This window comes from Solanum tuberosum, unplaced genomic scaffold (assembly GCF_000226075.1).
Source record: "Solanum tuberosum cultivar DM 1-3 516 R44 unplaced genomic scaffold, SolTub_3.0 scf00117, whole genome shotgun sequence".
NCBI lineage: Eukaryota > Viridiplantae > Streptophyta > Magnoliopsida > Solanales > Solanaceae > Solanum > Solanum tuberosum.
The window spans coordinates 1,041,909-1,062,050 of record NW_006239041.1 but is presented as its reverse complement, the minus strand read 5'-3'; the positions used below and the strand labels follow the sequence as shown (position 1 = coordinate 1,062,050).

At 40.9% G+C, this 20,142-nt stretch overlaps 2 protein-coding genes across 2 annotated transcripts; one reads left to right on the top strand and one right to left on the bottom strand.

Moving 5' to 3' along the window:
- Positions 1–622: 622 nt before the first annotated feature.
- On the bottom strand, positions 623–1,327 carry LOC107061109 (uncharacterized). The gene has a single exon (XM_015309892.1). It carries the CDS (start codon positions 1,325–1,327, stop codon positions 623–625), a length of 705 nt encoding a protein of 234 aa, XP_015165378.1.
- A 12,902-nt stretch (positions 1,328–14,229) lies between these two features.
- LOC107061108 (uncharacterized) lies at positions 14,230–17,818 on the top strand. The gene is made up of 4 exons (XM_015309891.1): positions 14,230–14,569; positions 14,826–16,186; positions 16,280–16,406; positions 16,764–17,818. Exons 1-4 carry the CDS (start codon positions 14,230–14,232, stop codon positions 17,816–17,818), a joined length of 2,883 nt encoding a protein of 960 aa, XP_015165377.1.
- The last annotated feature ends 2,324 nt before the right edge of the window (positions 17,819–20,142 follow it).

Genomic DNA, 20,142 nt, shown 5'->3' with positions numbered 1-20,142 from the left:
TCTCACAAGGGGAATCACAATCGACGCGGAAACAAAAGAAAAGATAGAAGAAGAGACACAAGAAGAGGAACAATTGGCAACTAAAGGGTGTATTAAATCCTAAAACCTCCAATCATAATCCCTAAACAAGCACCTAATCAAGATAAACAGATAGACACACAAAGAGGAAACAAAATGCAATCAAAGGGTATATTAAACCCAATGACCTCAATCCGTTAATCCTACAATAGCACCTACCTCTTACGAAGACCTCAATGGAATCGAGATCCCAAGCAACCCTCATTTCTAAACAATGTTCAACAAAAGCTTACCAAGCTTTCATCACTCACACAAGGAGTTAAAATGATCATTCATCAATATTCAAAATAGTCTAAGTCTAAAATGAACCCTAGCTAGCTATTTATAGGTTTTAGATAAAAGGGCCCAAAAGTGACCCAGAATGACAATGGGCGAACTGGGTTGGGTCGCCAAGTGGGTTGGGCGATCGGCCGACCTGATAGACGAGCTTTTCTGCGTGATCTTCAGCCATGATCACATAATGGAGCATTAGGCAGGCTGGGTCGGGTCTCCAAGTGGGTGGGGCGATACGCTGACCTTGTAGGTGAGCTTCTCTACGTGATCTTCAGCCATGGTCACGTTCTGGGGCATTAGGTGATCTGGGACCATTACCTAAGCCTTTGGACGACGCGCTAAGTGGGCCCTGCTCACCAATAGTGCCTTCTTCTGTAATCTTCAAGGTATGAAAGTCCTTGCTTGTCATCAACACCATCTCGAGCACTTCCATCTTCATAAATAACCCTTGCATCCTTTGAAGGTCTTGAGCTTGGCTTCCAGTAAATGGCCTTGTTGAAATTCTTATTGCATCATTCTCTCCTTCTTGAAAAGAATTTGTACTCAAATTCGACGGATCATCATCACCAACAGTTGGAAAAGGGGACAGGTCGCACACATTAAAAGTGTTGCGCACTTGATATTCTGGAGGAAGGGCAACCTTGTAGGCATTGTCGTTGAGCCGCTCAATAACTGGAAATCGTCCATCACCTCGCAGCATCAACTTCATCCTATGATGGGTGGGAAAACGCTCCTTACGAAAGTGTACCCACACCCAATCAGCCGGTTCAAACACGATCCCCTTACGGCCCTTGTTAGCCCTTTTTGCTACATCTTTGTTCGACTTCTCTAAGTGCAGCCACACCCTTTCATGTAGCTTCCACATGGCTTCAGTTCTCTCACTCCCATCTAACCTTAACACAACAACTCGAGAAAGAGGAGTGAGATCTAAAGGGGTTAGGGGGTTAAAACCATAAACCACTTCAAATGGATTCATGCCAATAATACTATGAATAGCTCGATTATATGCAAACTCAACTAAAGTTAAATGTTCCTCCCGCGAGGCCAACTTTCCCTACACGATGGCACGAAACATAGAACCAAGGTTCTATTCACAACTTCAGTTTGGCCATCAGTTTGTGGGTGACACGAAGTTGATAACAACTTTGTACCAAGTCTACCTCACAATTCCTTCCAGAACTGACTAAGGAATTTTGGATTCCTATCACTTACAATGGTTTGAGGAATTCCATGCAATTTAACAGCATGCTCAACAAACAAAGACGCTACATTGGTAGCATCATCACATTTATGACAGGGAATGAACTGAGCCATCTTTGAAAATCGGTGAACGACGACAAAGATGCTATCTCTACCTCTTTTGGTCCTTGGCGAACCCAAAACAAAGTCCATTGAAATATCAAACCAAGGCCTTTGAAGGGTGGGGAGGGGAGTGTATAAACAATGGGGAAGGAGGCGTGACTTAGCACGTCGACATTTAACACATTGACCACAAATTCGAACAACATCTTTATGCATTTTAGACCAATAGAATTGTTCCTCAAGAATTCCCCTAGTTTTCTCAATACCAAAATGACCCATTAAAGTCCTATTGTATGCCTCCCTCACAAATAGTTCTCTCCAAGAGCTCAGAGGCACACAAAGTATCTCACCTTTGAACAAGAAACCATCAAACTTGGAATAGGGAGTAGAAGAACTATCCCTCATACACCTTTCCCTCTCCCATTCCTCATAATCTTTGAAGATTTGAGCGAACACGGGATCCTTGGGATACAATGCCTTCAAACATTCAATGCCAATCAATTTGGAAGGCAAAGTATTTATCAACACATGTTTTCTAGACAAGGCATCAGCCACCACATTTTCCTTTCCCTTTTTGTATTGGATTACATAAGGGAAAGTTTCAAGGAATACAGACCATTTGCCGTTCCTCTTGTTCAACTTTCCGTGGGCCTGAATATGCTTTAGGGACTCATGATCAGTCCTAATGAAAAATTCCATAGGCCACAAGTAACGCTGCCAATTACCCAAAGCCCTAATCAAGGCATACAATTCAAGACCATAAGTGGAATAATTCAAAGTAGCACCTTTTAGCTTTTTACTAAAATAAGCAATGGGCTTTTGGTCTTGCATTAAGATGGCTCCAATGTCTACTTTACTAGCATCACATTCCACTTCAAACGTTTTATCAAAATCATGTAATTGCAACAAAGAAGGGGAACTAAGCATAGATTTTAAAGCCTCAAAACCCTTGGCTTGTTTCTCTCCCCACTTAAAAGGTTTATCCTTTCGCATTACCTTTGTCAAGGGGGGTGCTAGCCAACCAATGAAAGCTTTGAATATCACTTATGGATTTCTAAATTGGCCAATTCTTAATAGCATCAACTTTAGACACGTCAACTTCAACCCCTCTTGAACTCACAACAAAACCCAAGAAGGTAACTTCATCCACATAAAATGAACACTTATCAACATTAGCATAAAGTTGTTCCTTCCTAAGCACATCAAACACACATCTCAAATGCTCAACATAATCATGCATGGTCTTGCTATAAATCAAGATATCACCAAAATAGACAACCACAAATTTCCCTATAAAGGGTTTCATCACATTATTCACGAGACGCATAAAGGTACTAGGAGCATTAGTGAGACCAAATGGCATCACCAACCATTCATATAGACCAAACTTGGTCTTGAATGCGGTTTAATATTCATCACCGGGGTTCCTCCGGATTTGATGAAAACCACTCCTAAAATCAATCTTTGAAAACACACAAGAGCCATTCAATTCATCAAGCATATCATCTAATCTAGGAATAGGATGACTATATTTTACCATAATTCTATTGATGGATTGGCAATCAACACCCATGCGCCATGTTCCATCTTTCTTTTGAACCAATAGAACCGGCACGGCACATGGGCTCATGCCTCCTTCACATAACATTTGTTGAGGAGTTCCTCAACTTGCCGTTGTAGCTCCTTGGTGTCCTCCGGATTGCTTCGATACGCTAGCTTGTTTGGCAATTGTGATCCCGGCACAAAATCAATTTGGTGCTCAATTCCTCGGAGAGGGGGCAATCCACTTGGAAGTTCCTTTGGGAAGACATCCTCATAATCCTGCAAAAGAAATGAAATAGAATTGGGAAGGGAAGAATGAGATTGGTTAGTTTTTAGTACATGATCCCTATGTGTGATAAGGATCAAAGAACTTTCAGACTCAATTTCCTCCCTTATTTCTTTGTAATTAGCCAACAATACTTAGGCCTTTCCTTTCAACTTCCTCCTCTCCTCCTCTTCTTGGCTCTCGGCCTCCACATGTTCCTCTTCACACTTCTTCTTTTCCCTCGACTCACTCATCCTTTGATAAATATCATTGACTTGAGAGGAGGAAATAGGATGAAGAACATATTTATGATCATTCAACACAAGTGAATACTTGTTGGTCCTCCCATCATATTTGGATGAATGATCATGTTGCCAAGGTCTCCCGAGTAGCACATGACAAACGTGCTTTCGGACCACATCATATAGAACCTCATCTTGATACTTCCCAATATTAAACTTGATCATCACTTGTCGATGCACCCTCAATTCTCCACACTCACTCAACCATTGAAGTTTGTAATGTGTAGCATGCTTAGTGGTAGGAAGTTTTAAGAATTCCACTAATGCGGTACTAGCAACATTTGCAGAACTCCCGCTATCAATGATTAAGGAACATACATTATCCTTGATGAAGCATTTGGAGTGAAATAGATTCTCTCTTTGGATCGGATCATCCAAGGCCTTACTAACAAATGCTTGTCTCACCACATATAGAGGAGCGACACTCCCTCCTTTTTTGACACATAGGTCTGGTTCCTCATCTTCTCCATCTTTAAACTAATCCTCCTCTTGAGGGTCCTCTTCACAACCTTCTTCTTGCTCCTTTTCTTCACTAAGATATATTTCCCCTCCTTGAAGTAGAGCAATCAATCGATTAGGACACTCACACATTATATGACCCCATCCCCTACATTTGTGACATTGAATACCTTTAGGGAACTTGGTTGGTTCAGTGATACCTTTGTTTCTTGGTAGGTACTTTGGAGTGTTTCCTTCGAAGGGCTTCTTCTCATAAGGCTTCTTAACATCCGAACCCTTGTTCCAACCCGACGATGTTTGAGTACCCCCTTTGTTCTTGCTCCAAGAATTAGAAGATGAAGTCTTGTACTTAGCCACCTTCTCCTCCTTGAATTCTAGATCTATCTCATGGGATGCCTCAAATACATCATTCAAAGTGGCAAACCTATGAATGGTCATCTTCAAAGAGATCTCTTTGTTCAACCCAACTCTGAAGCGAATCACGACATGCTCTTCAATTTCTCTATATTCCAACTTCATGACGATGTTTTGGAATTCATCATGATAGGCTTCATCATTTTTGCTTCCTTGCATCAAGTTATACAATTTGGTAACTAATCCTTGGCGGTATCTTTCCAGAACATACTTGGCTTTCATCAATCTTTTCAACTCGGGCCATGGTGGAGGATGACCTTCTTGGACAATTAACTAATACCTCTTCATGTATTCCTACCATGTGACAGCATACCCCTCGAATTGGGCGATAACTTAACAACTACTTTTGACCTCTGCCAATTAATTCACATTGAAATTTTGGTCACATTACGACTCTCATTCTAAGTAAGCATCGGGATTGCATTCCCCTTTGAATGTTGGAAAAGTCATTTTGAAAGAATTGATACGAACATCCGGCCTCCATGGCCACCTTGGCCATTGTGGTAGTAACCCCTTTGATAACGGTTACCATGTCCTTCTCTAACTTCTTGACCAACTTCTTGATTGACATTGACATCCCATTGGTCTCCACCTTGGGGGTGGTTCCCATGTTGCCTCATTTCAAATGGCATTGGACCCAATCTACCTCTTGGTCCACCTTGCAACAATTGACCTCTTTGTCGATTCCTTGGTCACTCATTCAATGGGGCTTCTTCACTTTCACCCTCATAACCTCCTTGATCTTCATCAATCCTCACCTCATTCATGGGATTGGGTTGTGGTTGTGGTTTTTGGTAGGGAATATTTCGATTAGGTGGTGTTTTGGTAAGGATGGCTTTGATTTGGTGGAGATTCTTGACTAAGAGGAAAATGGAATGGTCGATGGGTACTTTGTCTATTTGAACCCAATTGCACAAATGTTGGGTGCAAGGCTTGGTGGAGGGTTCTGGGTGTGAGAGTAGGAGAGTGAGTGTGTTCGTGCCCACTTGTAGAAGCACAAAAGGTAGCTTGTGGTGTAAAGTCATTGGAGTTGATTCGACCTTCCACCATAGCAATCCAACCGTCCATCCGTGCTATATCACCTCTCACATTGTTCAACGCTTCCAACAAAGTTGCCAATGTAATTTCTCTGATGGGTGCTTGAGTATCTATTCCTGCCTCCGTTGTACCTGACATTAAAACAACTCACAAAAACTAGCAGCATACAACGTTAGCGTTAATAAATTGAACTCACAATCACTCGTGTTTACACATCTTTGATTGCCTCTCAATTGGCACGACTGATGTTGATTGTTATATTCCATCGATCACCAGGTACCAATTTCAACTCTAGGTTGGAATGGATTCTTGTTTGAAGAAGAACGGACGACTTGATTAAACAAACGGACTGGACTCAAGAATTAACTACGAAGTAAAAACGAGAAAAGCACGAAAAGAAAAGGCACAAACAAAGAAATGAATTCAATAACCAATAGTCAACAAGTAGAGTATTTACGAGTTGAAAATCAGTTTAGGATTCTTTACAATGAACTAGAAGCTAAAGAAAGGAAACTAAGAAATTAGAACATGAAATTAGGAGTAACTAGAGTTTCCGATCGCGGAATGACTTGTTTTCTTTGCCTAAGTTGAAGTTCATCTCGTCAACTTGAAGATGGACTCGCTAAACTCTGCAAACGGATAAGGCAACTCGGTGATAGGGGTGGTAGTTCGGCGATGAACCAATGGGACTCGGCGACCAAGGCTTGGTTCAGCCGAATGCTCCAGTAGCTCCCTCAAATGGGTGGCCAATTCAGCGGACAACCTACCCAAAGGGCGAGGCGTCGACTATTTGGGCGATACCCGCTTGTGCTTGTCCAATGGACCTTCTGCAGCTCATTCAATGTTCTGAAATTCAAAATCTGGTGGTCCCTTCTGCTCTTGTCCCTTTGTCCTTTAGGACCTACCCCTTTTAGTAATTTCCCTCATACAAACAACTTCACTCTTTCTCTTTCTTCCCCTTTTGAATCAAACACTTGCTTTTTCAAATATCCTCTTCCTTGAAGAGATGAATGTTCTTCAAGAATCTTCAAGAACAAGATGAACAGCAAAATAAAATCCTTAGAATTTTTGTCTCAAAATTTCACAAAAATTTAGGTGAAAGCTTTCCTTGATATGGGGAACAACACCCAATACTTTTTAACCTTCAATTCCAAACCAGATCCTTCAAATATTAAAACCCACTTTGTCTTCTTCAAGCTTCTTCAAGTCTTCAATGTTGGATTCTTCAACAAGCCTCCAAACTCCTTCCAATCTCAGCCTAAAACTCAAATAGGGTTGGAGAACACTATTCCAACCTTACAAACTCAAACAAGACTTAATTTTAAGAAACCCATTTTAGCAAATTCACAAAACCGAAAATGAACAAATTTTTTTGTAGCAACAAACCCAAGACTAGAATCGTAGGAACGATACTAAGCTTGACTCTGATACCAACTGATGTAGTTCTCACAAAGGGAATCACAATCGATGCAGAAACAAAACAAAATATAGAAGAAGAGACACAAGAAGAGGAACAATTGGCAACTAAAGGATGTATGAAATCCTAAAACCTCCAATTACAACCCCTACACTAGCACCTAATCAAGATAAATAGATAGAAACACATAAAGGAAACAAAAACCAATCAAAGGGTATATTAAACCCAATGATCTCAATCCGTTAATCCTACAATAGCACATACCTCTTACGAAGACCTCAAGGGAATCAAGATCCCAAGCAACCCTCGTTTCCAATCAATGTTCAACAAAAGCTTACCAAGCTTTCATCACTCACACAAGGAGTTAAAATGATCATTCATCAATATTCAAAATAGTCTAAGTCTAAAATGAACCCTTGCTAGCTATTTATAGGTTTTACATAAAAGGGCCCAAAAGTGACCCGGAATGACAATGGGCGAACTGAGTCGGATCACCAAGTAGGTTGGGAGATCCACCAACCTACTAGACGAGCTGGGTCAGGTCACCAAGTGGGTTGGGCGATGCGCCAACCTTGTAGGCGAGCTTCTCTGCATGATATTCATCCATGGTCACGTTCTGGGACATTAGGCGATCTGGGACCATCGCCTAAGCCTTTGGGCGATGCACCAAGTGGGCCCTGCTCGCCAACAATGCCTTCTTCTGTAACATTGAAGGTATAAAAGTTATTTTTTTTCATCAACACTATCTCGAGCACCTCCATATTCATAAATAACCCTTGCATCCTTTGAAGGTTTTGAGCTTGGCTTCTAGTAATTGACCTTGATGAAATCCATATTGCATCACTGCTGATCCCGGTGGATGTTTGAGGGTATTTGAACTGGTGGGAGTATCATCAGTTGGGTGGTACTACCATGTTGTTAAGAAGAATAACCATTTTCCTTGTTCTCCATTTGTGATCTTAATAGCCATGACAATAGAAAATGTTTGGTTGTTCCTAGAGTTTGAGTCTCCTCGATTAAATGTTTTAAGTGCTAACTTTTGTACTACCCATCATGCTAAGAGGATAAGCTTCTTACTTATGACCTATATGGTTTTACAAGGTTTGGATTTGAGAACTCACTTTTATCTACTTGCATATGATGCTACTCATACTTATGTGGGTTGCATATCTTATGTTAGTAGTGGTATAAATAGGGAAAATGAGAGTCTCCTTGACTCGATGCTATGCAATCCTTTTCCATTTGACCCCAGTGTCATCTTTAAGTGTGCTGAGTGAGGTAGTAACACCATCTGTCATTTGCATGATTCTTCTGTGGTGTTATTACTTGATCCAATGTGCTTGAATGAGGTATATTTACCAATTGGGTGGGGGATACTTATGTACTTGAACGTGCTCATGAATTGGGAATAATCACTCTCTTGAAGTTATCTAGTGCATTGGATGGGGTCTTAATTTGGGTCAACACTCCTTGTGCCTTTGCACTTAGGTATGAAAATGTTCATATGCAACTTGACATAAGGGAGGCCTTGTGCTTGTTTGAATGTGGAACCAATGAGGGCTTACATACTCTTGTTAATGTGTATTGGCTACTTAGGTCTACCTGTTTGTCAATGTCTCTTTCTTAGCTAAGTATTGATTACTTTGATAGGTTGCAAACCCTTTGTTGATATTTGTGATGCTTGGTTATATGTTAAATTTGTGCATCCTTGTCATGTTGATGAAATTGTTATTGCTAATGCTAACCCTCATGCCATGAGGATCTTTGTACTGTTTGCTTCCCCTATGGTTTTGCAAGGTATGGATTCGATGACGAATCCTTTTCAAGAAGGGGAGAATGATGTAATACGGATTACATCAAGGCTATCCATTCACGAACTTCAATGCTTTGATGGAGTGCTCACAAAGATGGAGGTTGTTTGGCATGTATGGATGCCAATGAGGGGGTTCCATGCCTTGCATGGGAACATATGGACCTTGAAGGAACTCCTAGTTGGGCAACACCATGCTTGGATGATAGATTGGAGCGTGGGAAGCCTAACGAAGCGAGGAGGACCAAGTGAAGAATGAACTCCATTCGGTGAGGTGCAGGACACTTCGGCGACTCACCAAAGCCCTTTGGCAAGGGTTCCAAGATCTCCAATTGATCCAATGAGCTGCAAGAGAAGGCTGCCCATTCAGCGAGCATGGAGGACATTCGACGCATTGCCCATTGACCCTAGACCACCGAAAGTTACAGTAGCCATCAAGAGAGAAGGCAAAGGAGCAGTGCACATCGCCAACTAATCGACGACTCACCAAAAGGATTAGGCGATCCCGACTTAGCTCACCCATTGGCCATTTCGAGTCACTTTTGGGCCCATCTATGTAATAATGCCTAATACTATAAAAAGGCCTTTAGGAGTTCATTTTAGGTTAGACCATTTTGAATATTGATGAATGATGAATTGAACTCCTTCTGTGAGTGTTTGAATGCTTGGTAAGCTTTTGTTGAACCTTTTTTAGAAACGTCAGTTGCTTCGGATATTGATTCCCTCGAGGTCATCGTAAGAGTTAGGTGCTTCTTGTTAGATTAAGGAATTGAGGTTTTTGGGTTTAATATACCCTTAGGTTGCTCTTTGTTTCCTCTTTTTATGTCTACCTATCTATCTTTTAATTTATGTCACCCTAAGCCCTAAGCCCTAAGCCCTAAGCCCTAAGCCCTAACCCCTAACCCCTAACCCCTAACCCCTAAGCCCTAAACCCTAACCCCTACACCCTAAACCCTAAACCCTAAACCCTAAATCCTAAACCCTAAATTCTAAACCCCATCGCAACTTCATTTCTCTAATTTTTTTCTCTCTCTACTTTCTCTTTCTGAAAAGAGCGCTTCCAAATATAGCCGTTGAAGGCTTTAAATTCAGCTTCTACGCGCACAGCCGGAATGGCGCGTGAGACGCCGCCGGAGCTCCCCAGACCTCCGGATGAATTGCAAAAGGGGCGCCTGAATGATAGCAACAAAACCCAGTTAGCCACTCTCTCTAATTCATCCCATAACTCCACGAAATTGCAAAACACAAATGCGATCAATACTGCGATTTCTGTTAAAGAGTTAGAAGGCACGCGAGAATTCATTTCCACAGGAGATAACACTTTGATTCGAGGAAAAGGGATTGGAAATATGGAATCTACTAATCTCGATCTACAACATAGCAAAAAACCAAGTGATTCCACCGTTCCAATCGCCAGAAATCGTGAGGCGATTTCTAAGAGAATCGCGAACTCGTCGCCAGAAATGTGCCCTCAAATTCGAGCTACCTCTAGCCAAATTCGAGCAGATTCAGTCACTGGGGATTACTCCCCTCATGATGAGGTTCATCTCCCAGAAAATTCAAGCAAAATGGATGGTGGAATCGTCGCCGGTGAGAATTCCGACAAAAACCGAATTCATGTCGCCAGAATATACGCAAAGGCTGGGAAAAGAAACTTATCCCCTCCGGTGGACATTCATCCATCAGAGATTTCAAGCAATTTGGATGAAGGAAACACCAATAATAACCAATCAATTCAACCTGCTGAAGTAATGTTGAATATGAATAAGGGAACCAGTCAAAGAGAGCAGGAAGTGGAACAAAATGACTCATTCCCAGCTGCATCAGTAGGACATAATGTTCATGTGGGAGCAATTGTTTCAACAGGGACAAAAACAATGCAAGAGGAAAATAATTCAATGCAGCAAATGAACTTACCTGAACAGCAGGCAATCGATCAGATCGCAATGAAACAGGCTTCAGCAAACCTATCTAAAGAAGCTCAATCTTCGAATTTTTCATTTGGGGTTGCAGGTAATTCACTGAACATAACTCCAAATTCCATTCCTTGTGCATTGCAGGACTCATCAACACAGGACAGACCAACTGAGGAACCTGGCCATGATCATCAGCAAAGTAAGGAACAAACAAGTTCAGGGCAACAAACCAAAGGCAAAGTAGTGCTGTTAGGTAAATCAAATAAGGAAAACAATGCACAAACTGATGCTACTAACGCTGATGCTCATTTACACAATGGGGTAAATGAGCAAATTAGTAGAATTGTTGAATTGTCGGAACAGGGAAACAAACAGGTTCAGAAAGCCAAGGAGGGCCAAATGGAGCAGCATAAGGACATAAATCAACCGGGAGGAACTACTAGGATCCAACAGGGCAATGACAGAGCTAACTTGGCATATCAGAACAACTTCCCTAAGATCTCCAACAATTATACTAGGTATGATCCTAACTCTCAGAGGAATAGAAATGATACTCATCAAGCTAATCATACGGCTGCTCAAGGAATTGTGAAACAACCAAACAAGCAGCAAACTGGACAGGCTCAAAATAATAATAAACAGGATATAATTCATGAACCTGCACCTTTCACTATTGTTCAATCGTTTGCTGCTCGCTTGAGATATAATCAATCAAAGAATGAAATTCCTATAGTTTTAGATAGTCCTGTTTTCACTACTAGACAAGGGCTGCCAGCAGTGCTGCTAGAAGAGGATGATTATAACATCAAACTTGCAGAAAGCTGTAAACACACTCTAGTGGGCAAGTTTACCAACACCATGCCTAAAATGGAGATCATTAGAAAGAGCTTTACCATTCAAACTCAGCTTACTGGAGGAGTTAAAATAACACACTATGACTCTAGACATGAGTACATTGATCTTGATAACGAGTTTGATTATGTTACGGTTTGGACCAAACAAAGGATGAGTATAGAGGGTCAATTAATGAGAATCCAAGCCTGGACCCCGGAGTTTACACCTGAAGAAGAGACCCCTATAGTTCCTATATGGGTTGCCTTACCTGAACTCCCTTGGCATTGCTACAACAAGGTCCTCTTGACGATTATTTTGAGCCCCATTGGCAAGGTTTTATATCTTGATTCACCTTCATCCTAGAAAACCAGGGGAAGTATGGCTAGGGTAAAGATTCAAATTGATCTTACCAAGGAGAGACCTCCACATGTTTGGGTGGGATTTAAGAATTCTGATCCCAACAAAGGAAGGTGGCAAAAAATCCAATATGAAGGAATCCCGGATTACTGTATGTATTGTAAACACCAAGGGCACATGGAAAATGATTGTACTATCAAAAGGAGAGATGAGGATTTCAAAAAAAAGAAAAGAAATGGAAACTGAAAAAAGGAGCAAGAATAAAGGTAGATACAACAGAAAGGTGGCACCAAAATTATACAAACTCATCACAGTGATATATCAGGGGCAACTACCAGTTCACAACATCAGCAACTTCCAGAAAAGAAAAGGGAGAATCATATACAAAATCAACATGGGCAGGAAATACCTGAACAAGAGGGCTAGTGGAAAACTCAGAAAAGAAAATAGAACAAAAACCAGGAACACTCCAACCCCAAGACTGCATGGAGACCTGTTTCTCCTAACCATAAAGACACCATGGACAACAGTCAAAAGGACCAAACTCCACCATGTATGTTATCTACAATTCCTACTCAAAATAATTATATTAATTTAGATTTACAGGAACAGCAGGACAAAGGCAATACTGAGGAGGGTCACAACAGCAAAAGTGCAGGCCAAGAACTTCTTTCAATACAAGGGTCAGAGATAGATCCATCTTTATTAAACCCTCACAACAATATAAATATGCAAGAGAAACAGGATGCTGCAACCACAAGTAACAAGATCCCAGGTATTGACTCAGTTCTCCCCATATCCCAACCCCCCTTTACTGAGCCTAGTGCGAATGTTGTAATTGCTGATGAAGCTGCTGGAGGTTTGGATGGGGGATGTAAGGAGAAGCCAACTAACTTGCAGGAAGGGGTTACCAAAGGGGGGAGTCTACCTCATGTTCTGCATGAGGAAATTCACCTCGACCATAGAACAGACTTTAGAGCTCCTGCTACCACTACTCTTATACAGAATAATCAGCACACCCCACAAATAAACAGACAAAAAGACAAAGGTATTGAGGGAACAGGAAATGGTGTTCTGTCTCAAACTCAGGCGTCTGGTACTAAACTGAAGGGTGCTGGTAATTCTCAGATTCAACAGGTATCAAGGGTTAATATATCTCAAGTCTCTCCTATTAATGAGAGTCCAGGGAACCACACTAACAACAGATCACAAGGCAAGCCAAGTAAGAAAAAAAGGGAAGCTATGAAGAGAAAACAACAACAAGAGGCTGAAAGCAATGGTAAGAATTTTCAGGGTAAGAAGGTTACAAGAAATCAGAATCAGAATCAGAGATCAGATTATGATGTCTTAAACTCTGAAGATGAATTTGATGAAGACAATCAGTCTCTCAATGCAGAGGAGGAAGATGAGACTAGTGCTCACCTGATTAAGGCCTTTGGATCCACTTTCCAGAGTAAGTCTCAAGCAGAAATCCAAGCTATTGCTGATCAACAATGTCTATCACCTAGAGGGAGGAAACAAGTCAGGCAACAAACCAGACAGGCCTCTATAAGTACATCTGCTAACTCGAGCAGAACCATTACTAGGTCCAAAAGCAAAGGTTTTTAATGATTAAAGCCATGTGTTGTAATACTAGAAGTATCAATCCCAAAGGATCACTGGAAAGGGTCCATAATCTCAAGAAAATTCATAACCTCTCTATGATTGCATTTCTTGAACCATTTTCAGATAATTCCCAGCTTAATAACTACAGAATTCAGCTCAATATGGACAATGTCTTCTCTAACCAAAATGGTAAGATTTGGTTTTTTTGGACTATTGACTACGACTGTACCAGCTTAGAATCTGATGACCAACAAGTGACCTGTGAGATGAAACACACAGGGAACCCTGAGAAATTCATGATCACTTTTGGGTATGCTAAGTGTAAGGATGAGCTCAGAAGGACTTTGTGGGACAGATTCATTCACTTGTCCACTGTGAAAATTCCTTGGTGTACAATAGGTGATTTCAATGTGATCATTTCTATTGATGAAAAGAAGGGGGGAATACCTTACAACATGAACAAGAGCTTTGAATTCATCAGTGTGATTGAAGCTAGTGGGCTTATTGATCTGGGATACAGTGGTTCTCAATACACTTGGTGTAATAATAGGGCTGAAGAAGCAAGAGTGTGGAAGAGACTTGATAGAGCTATGGTTAATGATCACTAGCTAGAAAAGATGCCTCAGACAGTTATAACACATTTACCCTCTGTAGGGTCTGATCACAATCCTTTGTTATTGGAAATGATTGACAAACAGGAGCACACTATCAAATACTTCAAGTTCCTACATCTTTGGGTGGAAAATGAAAACTTCATGAGCACTGTCCAAAACTGCTGGGAAAAGGAAGTTACAGGGGATCCTATGTGGTGCTTGCATCAAAAAATGAAGAGGCTGGTCTCCACTCTCAGTGCTTGGTCTAAAAGAGAATATGGGGACATATTTGCTACAGTTAAAGAGTTCGAAGAGAAGGTTAGAAATGCAGAGATAGATGTATTACATAATAATACTGCAGACAGTAGAACTAAGCTCCATTGTGTTAATGTTGGGTATATTAAATTTCTGTAAATGGAGGCTGCTATTCTTAAACAAAAGACTCAACTTCAGTGGTTCAGGGAAGGAGATGCCAATACAAAATATTTTCATGCTCTTATGAGAGGAAGAAGGAGAAAGTTATTCATCCACCAGATCAGTAATGAAAGTGGAGAATGGATACAGGGAGATGTTAATATTGCTGGAGCTGCCCTGTTAACACTTCCAAAATATTTTTACAGGCCACCAAGATAACATCAATGAGGAGATCCTTCAATGCATACCTAGACTGATCACTGATGAACAAAACCAGGCTCTAAAGGATGATCCTACTATTGATGAAGTGAAACTGGTGGTTTTTGCCATTAATCCTAATTCAGCAGCAGGACCGGATGGTACGAATGGAAAAATTTTCCAGGTGTGTTGGGACATCCTCAAAGAGGACCTCTACAGAGCAATGCTAGCCTTCTTCTGTGGTCACAATATGCCTAAATACATGACTCATACCTGTTTGGTTCTTCTTCCAAAGGTTGATCATCCCAACAAACTGTCTGAATTCAGGCCTATAAGCTTGAGCAATTTCTCAAATAAGATCATTTCCAAGCTCCTTAGTATCAGAATTGCACCTATCTTGTCAAACCGTATTTCAGAAAATCAGAGTGGCTTTGTAAGAGGTAGAAGCATTTCTGAAAACATTATGCTGGCTCAGGAGATCATTCATGGCATCAAGAAGCCCAAGGAGGGGGATAATGTAGTGATAAAGCTTGGCATAGCCAAGGCCTATGATAGAGTGTCCTGGGCTTATACTTGTATGGTCATGAGGAAAATGGGCTTTAGTGAATTCTTCATTGATATGATATGGAGGATTATGAGCAACAATTGGTACTCGGTTATTATCAATGGAGCCAGGCATGGATTTTTCCATTCTACGAGAGGTTTGAAACAAGGTGACCCTTTGTCACTAGCCCTATTTATTTTAGGAGCTGAAGTGATGTCAAGGATGCTGAACAACATTTATTTGAACCAGAACTATCAAGGTTTCCATATGGAACTTAGAGGCCCTCAGATAAACCATCTTAACTTTGCAGATGATGTTATTATATTTACCTCTGGCAAGAGACTTGGTATTCAACTTATTATGAAGACCCTGACTACTTATGAACAAGTCTTTAATCAACTTATTAACAGAGACAAGAGCCATTTCATGATTCCTGTGGACTCTCCCCAAGACATTACTGATATGATTAAAGAGGAAACTGGTTTTACACAGAAGGACAGTCCGATTAACTATCTGGGATGTCCTTTGTATATTGGAGGACAGAGAATCATCTATTACTCCCAGCTGGTGGATAAGGTGGCTAAAAGGATCTGTGGGTGGCAAGCTAGGTTGTTAAATTTTGGAGGTAGATTAACTCTAGTGAAACATGTTCTTCAGTCCATTCCCATTCACACCATGGCTGTTATTTCCCCTCTCAAAACCACTCTTCAATACATAAAAAGTTTAACTGCAGATTTCTTCTGGGGAAGGGAAAAAGATAAGAAAAAATATCATTGGGCTTCTTGGGAGAACATCACCTTTCCTTATGATGAAGGTGGTCTGGAAGTAAGACACCTAAAGGATATATGCACTTCTCTCCAGTATAAACAATGGTGGTAGTTTAGAAGTACTCACTCATTATGGGGACAATTCATCAAGGCCAAGTATTGCCAAAGAGCTAATCCAGTCGCCAAGAAGTGGGATACGGGTCAGTCATTGGTTTGGAAGTATATGAGCCAAAACAAACCCCTGGTAGAAGAGCACATCAATTGGAAGATACACTCAGGTACCTGCAGCTTCTGGTGGGATGATTGGCTAGGGGATGGTCCTCTTGCTCATCATACCAATAAAAGCACTAGACTTAACAACACTACGGTCTCGCAATTCATTCTTAATTGAGGGTGGAACGAGAATATGGTTAGACAACATGCACCCCCCTTGTTGATCCCAAAATTTTTGAAGGTACAGATTCAGTTTCAAGAAGGAGTTGCAGACCAACCAATATAGAAGCTTACCGATAATGGAAAATTCACTTGTGCCTCTGCATGGGAGAGTATCAGAAACAAGAGACCAAGAAGCAAGCTGCACAAATACATTTGGCATAGACACATTCCCTTCAAGGTCTCCTTTTTTTTATGGAGAGCTTTGAGAGGGAAACTTCCTACGAATGACAGAACAGCTGCTTTTGGAGTAACTCCTGCAAGGTGCTCTTGCTGCATCAAGTCGGGATGGGACACTATTGATCACATCTTTGCCACAGGACACTTTGTTAACCACATTTGGCAACTTCACTCAAATATGTTTGGAATTAGGCAGGACAGGATCCCCCTGAGGAATCTAATCGCGAGATGGTGGACCATGGAATATAGAAATGATGTTCAGAAACTACTGTATCATGCAATGCCTATCATTATCAGCTGGAACCTCTGGAAGAATAGGTGCTCAGCTAAATATGGAGGGAAACAATCTAGCATCACAAGAGTCAAGTTCATGATCTTTAAAGACATCTCCCTCCTCCTCAATACTGTCTTTCCCTATCTGCAATGGCCTAGCTCTTGGCAGGAACTTCTCAATTATGTCCAGCAATGCTCTCATGAAATAGGAGTCAGACCTGTCATCTGGAGCAAACCACCGGTAAACTACTGTAAATTGAACACGGATGATAGTGCATTAGCGAATCCTGGCATGATAGGTGGGGGAGGCATCCTCAGAGACCAGGCAGGGGATATTATTTTTGCATTCACAGTACCTCTTGGTACAAGTACCAATAACCAGGCAGAAGTTCAAGCAGTTGTATTTGGTCTTAACTGGTGGTATCAACATGGCTACAGGAAGATATTTGGTCTTAACTGGTGCTATCAACATGGCTACAGGAAGGTTGTGGTAGAAGTAGACTCAGAACTACTCACTCACTGGCTAAATCTCAATATTAATCCTCCATGGAAGATACAACAGTATGTTCAGGAACTACAAAACCTCAGTCAACAGATGGAAGCATTCCAATGCCTCCATACCTACAGAGAAGCCAACACCACGGCTAACTTTCTTGCCAAGTTGAGTCACCAGAAAGATATTCCTCAACTATTTTACACTCTCCACCAACTACCTATTCCGGTCAAAGGAAGCTACTTATTGGAGAAGATGGGTATGATCAATTTCAGAAGAAGGAAGCTGAAAAGGATTAACAAACCACCTTGATCAAGGTTTCCCTCCCTTTTCAACTTGACTATGTCTAGAAGTAGGTATTAGTTTTTTTGAATAGGCTTTTTCTCTTTCGTTTGTAAGGGGAGAGTCTCCCTTATTTATATTTTTCCTAGTTTCCTTGTATTGAGAGGAGTCCTCTCCTTAGGTGCTTAGAACTAGGTTTCCTTTTAATAGCATGGGGATGAGTTGAATATCCTTAGTAGGAAATTCGACCCTTGAACCAACATCGGACCGGAGGTAAGGTTTTATGTCCCCCTCCTTGTACTTATTTTGTTTTATTTATGTTAAGGCCTGGGGGTGTTGCTAAGCCCCTGACCCACCCAAGGGTCATTAAAAAAAATAAAAAAATAAAAAAAAAGCTAAACCCTAAACCATAAACCTAAAGCCTAAACTCTAAACCCTAAACAATAAACCCTACACCCTAAACTCTAAACCCTAAACTATAAACCCTAAACCCTAAACCCTAAACATGTAACCCTAACCCTCAACCCTCAACCCTCAACTATTGTATCCACATTCTCAATATGTACATTATAAAAACATGAAAAAGAACTACATGATAATATAATGTAACTCAAGGCACAAGAGTCAACACTAAGTGGACAAAAATTATTATACAAGAAGAATCTACTCTAATGTAATTCTCACAAGGAGAATCACAAAAAACAGTGGAAACAAAAGAAAGATAGAAGAAGAAATACAAGATAAGAAACAATTGGCAACTAAAGAAGGTATTAAATCCAATAACCTCCAATCTAGATCCTAAGAAGTACCATATCAAGATAAATAGATAGACACACAAAGAGGAAACAAAAAGCAATTAAAGGGTATATCAAACCCAATGACCTAGATCCGTAATCCTACAATAGCACCTACCTCTTACGAACACTTCAAGGGAATCGATATCCCAAGCAACCCTCATTTCTAAATAATGTTCAACAAAAGCTTACCAAGCTTTCAACACTCACACAAGGAGTTAAATTTATCATTCATCAATATTCAAAATAGTCTAACTCTAAATGAACCCTAAGACACCTATTTATAGTGTAAGGACTTATTACATAAATGGGCCCAAAAGTGACCCAAAATGGGCCAATGGGTGAGCCAAGTCGGTCTCACTAATGGCTCGGCGATGCGCCCAATGTGGTCGGTGAGGAATCATGTTCCTTGCCTTGGCTGGGGAGCTACTGGAAATTTGGGCGATCTGGAGACCATCGCCCAATCAACTTGGCAATGCGCTGATGATCTTCAGCTCGCCTAATGAGCATTTTTCCCCTTCATAGCTCCTTGGGCAAGTTGGCCATCTTGGAACCCTCCTCACCAAACGGCTTTGGAGAGTCGCCTAGGTGTCCTTCAGCTCGCCGAATAGAGCACACTCTTCACTTGCTCCTCCTCTTTTCGTTTAGGCCTCCCATGCTCCAAACTATCATCCAAGCATGGTGTTGCCCAACTGGGAGCTCCTTCAAGGTGCATATGTTCCCATGAAAGGCATGTAACTCCCTCATTAGCATCCATACATGCCAAACAACCTCCATCCTTGTGAACACTCCATCAAAGCATTGAAGTTCTTGAATGGATAGGCTTGATGTAATCCATTTTACATCATACTCGGTCATCACTAGGATAAACTAGTGAATGAACACTCTCACCAAAATACATTACCACTATGTGGCAGAGAATTGTTAAGCTCACATGAAACCAAGATATCACGTATATTCAATTGGCTGCTAGCCACAAAATTGATAGTGAACTAGCTTTGCCAACCAACTCAAGGTCACATATTCTTTGTCATGGAGTGGATTCTTTTGACTCTAGAAGAAGGATGATCCGAAAAAAAGGTAAACTCTAAACCCTAAACCCTAAGCCCCAAACCTTAAACACTAAACCCTAAACCCAATACCCTTAACCCCAAACCCTAAACCCTAAGGAATGGACAAAAAATGAATTTACAAGAAGAAGAAGAAATGAATTTGGACAGAGAAAAAATTTTAAACCCAAAACATTCCCATACTTAGCCAAATTTTGAGGCTGAAATAAAAGAGTTCAGAAGAAGAAATGAATTTGGACACTTAGAAAAAAATTTACTCCCTAAACCCTAAACTCTAAACACTCTCAACAAATACATTATCACTATGTAGCAGAGAATCGTTAAGCTCACATGAAACCAAGCTATCACATATACTCAATTGGCTACTAGCCACACAATCAATTTCTGAGTTTAAGGAAGTGCAAGAATAAGAATTGTTACCTTCTAGCTCATAAGGTGAAGTTTCTTCACCTTAGTTGTGCAACTCCTTAAGTTCTTCATCACGATGAGT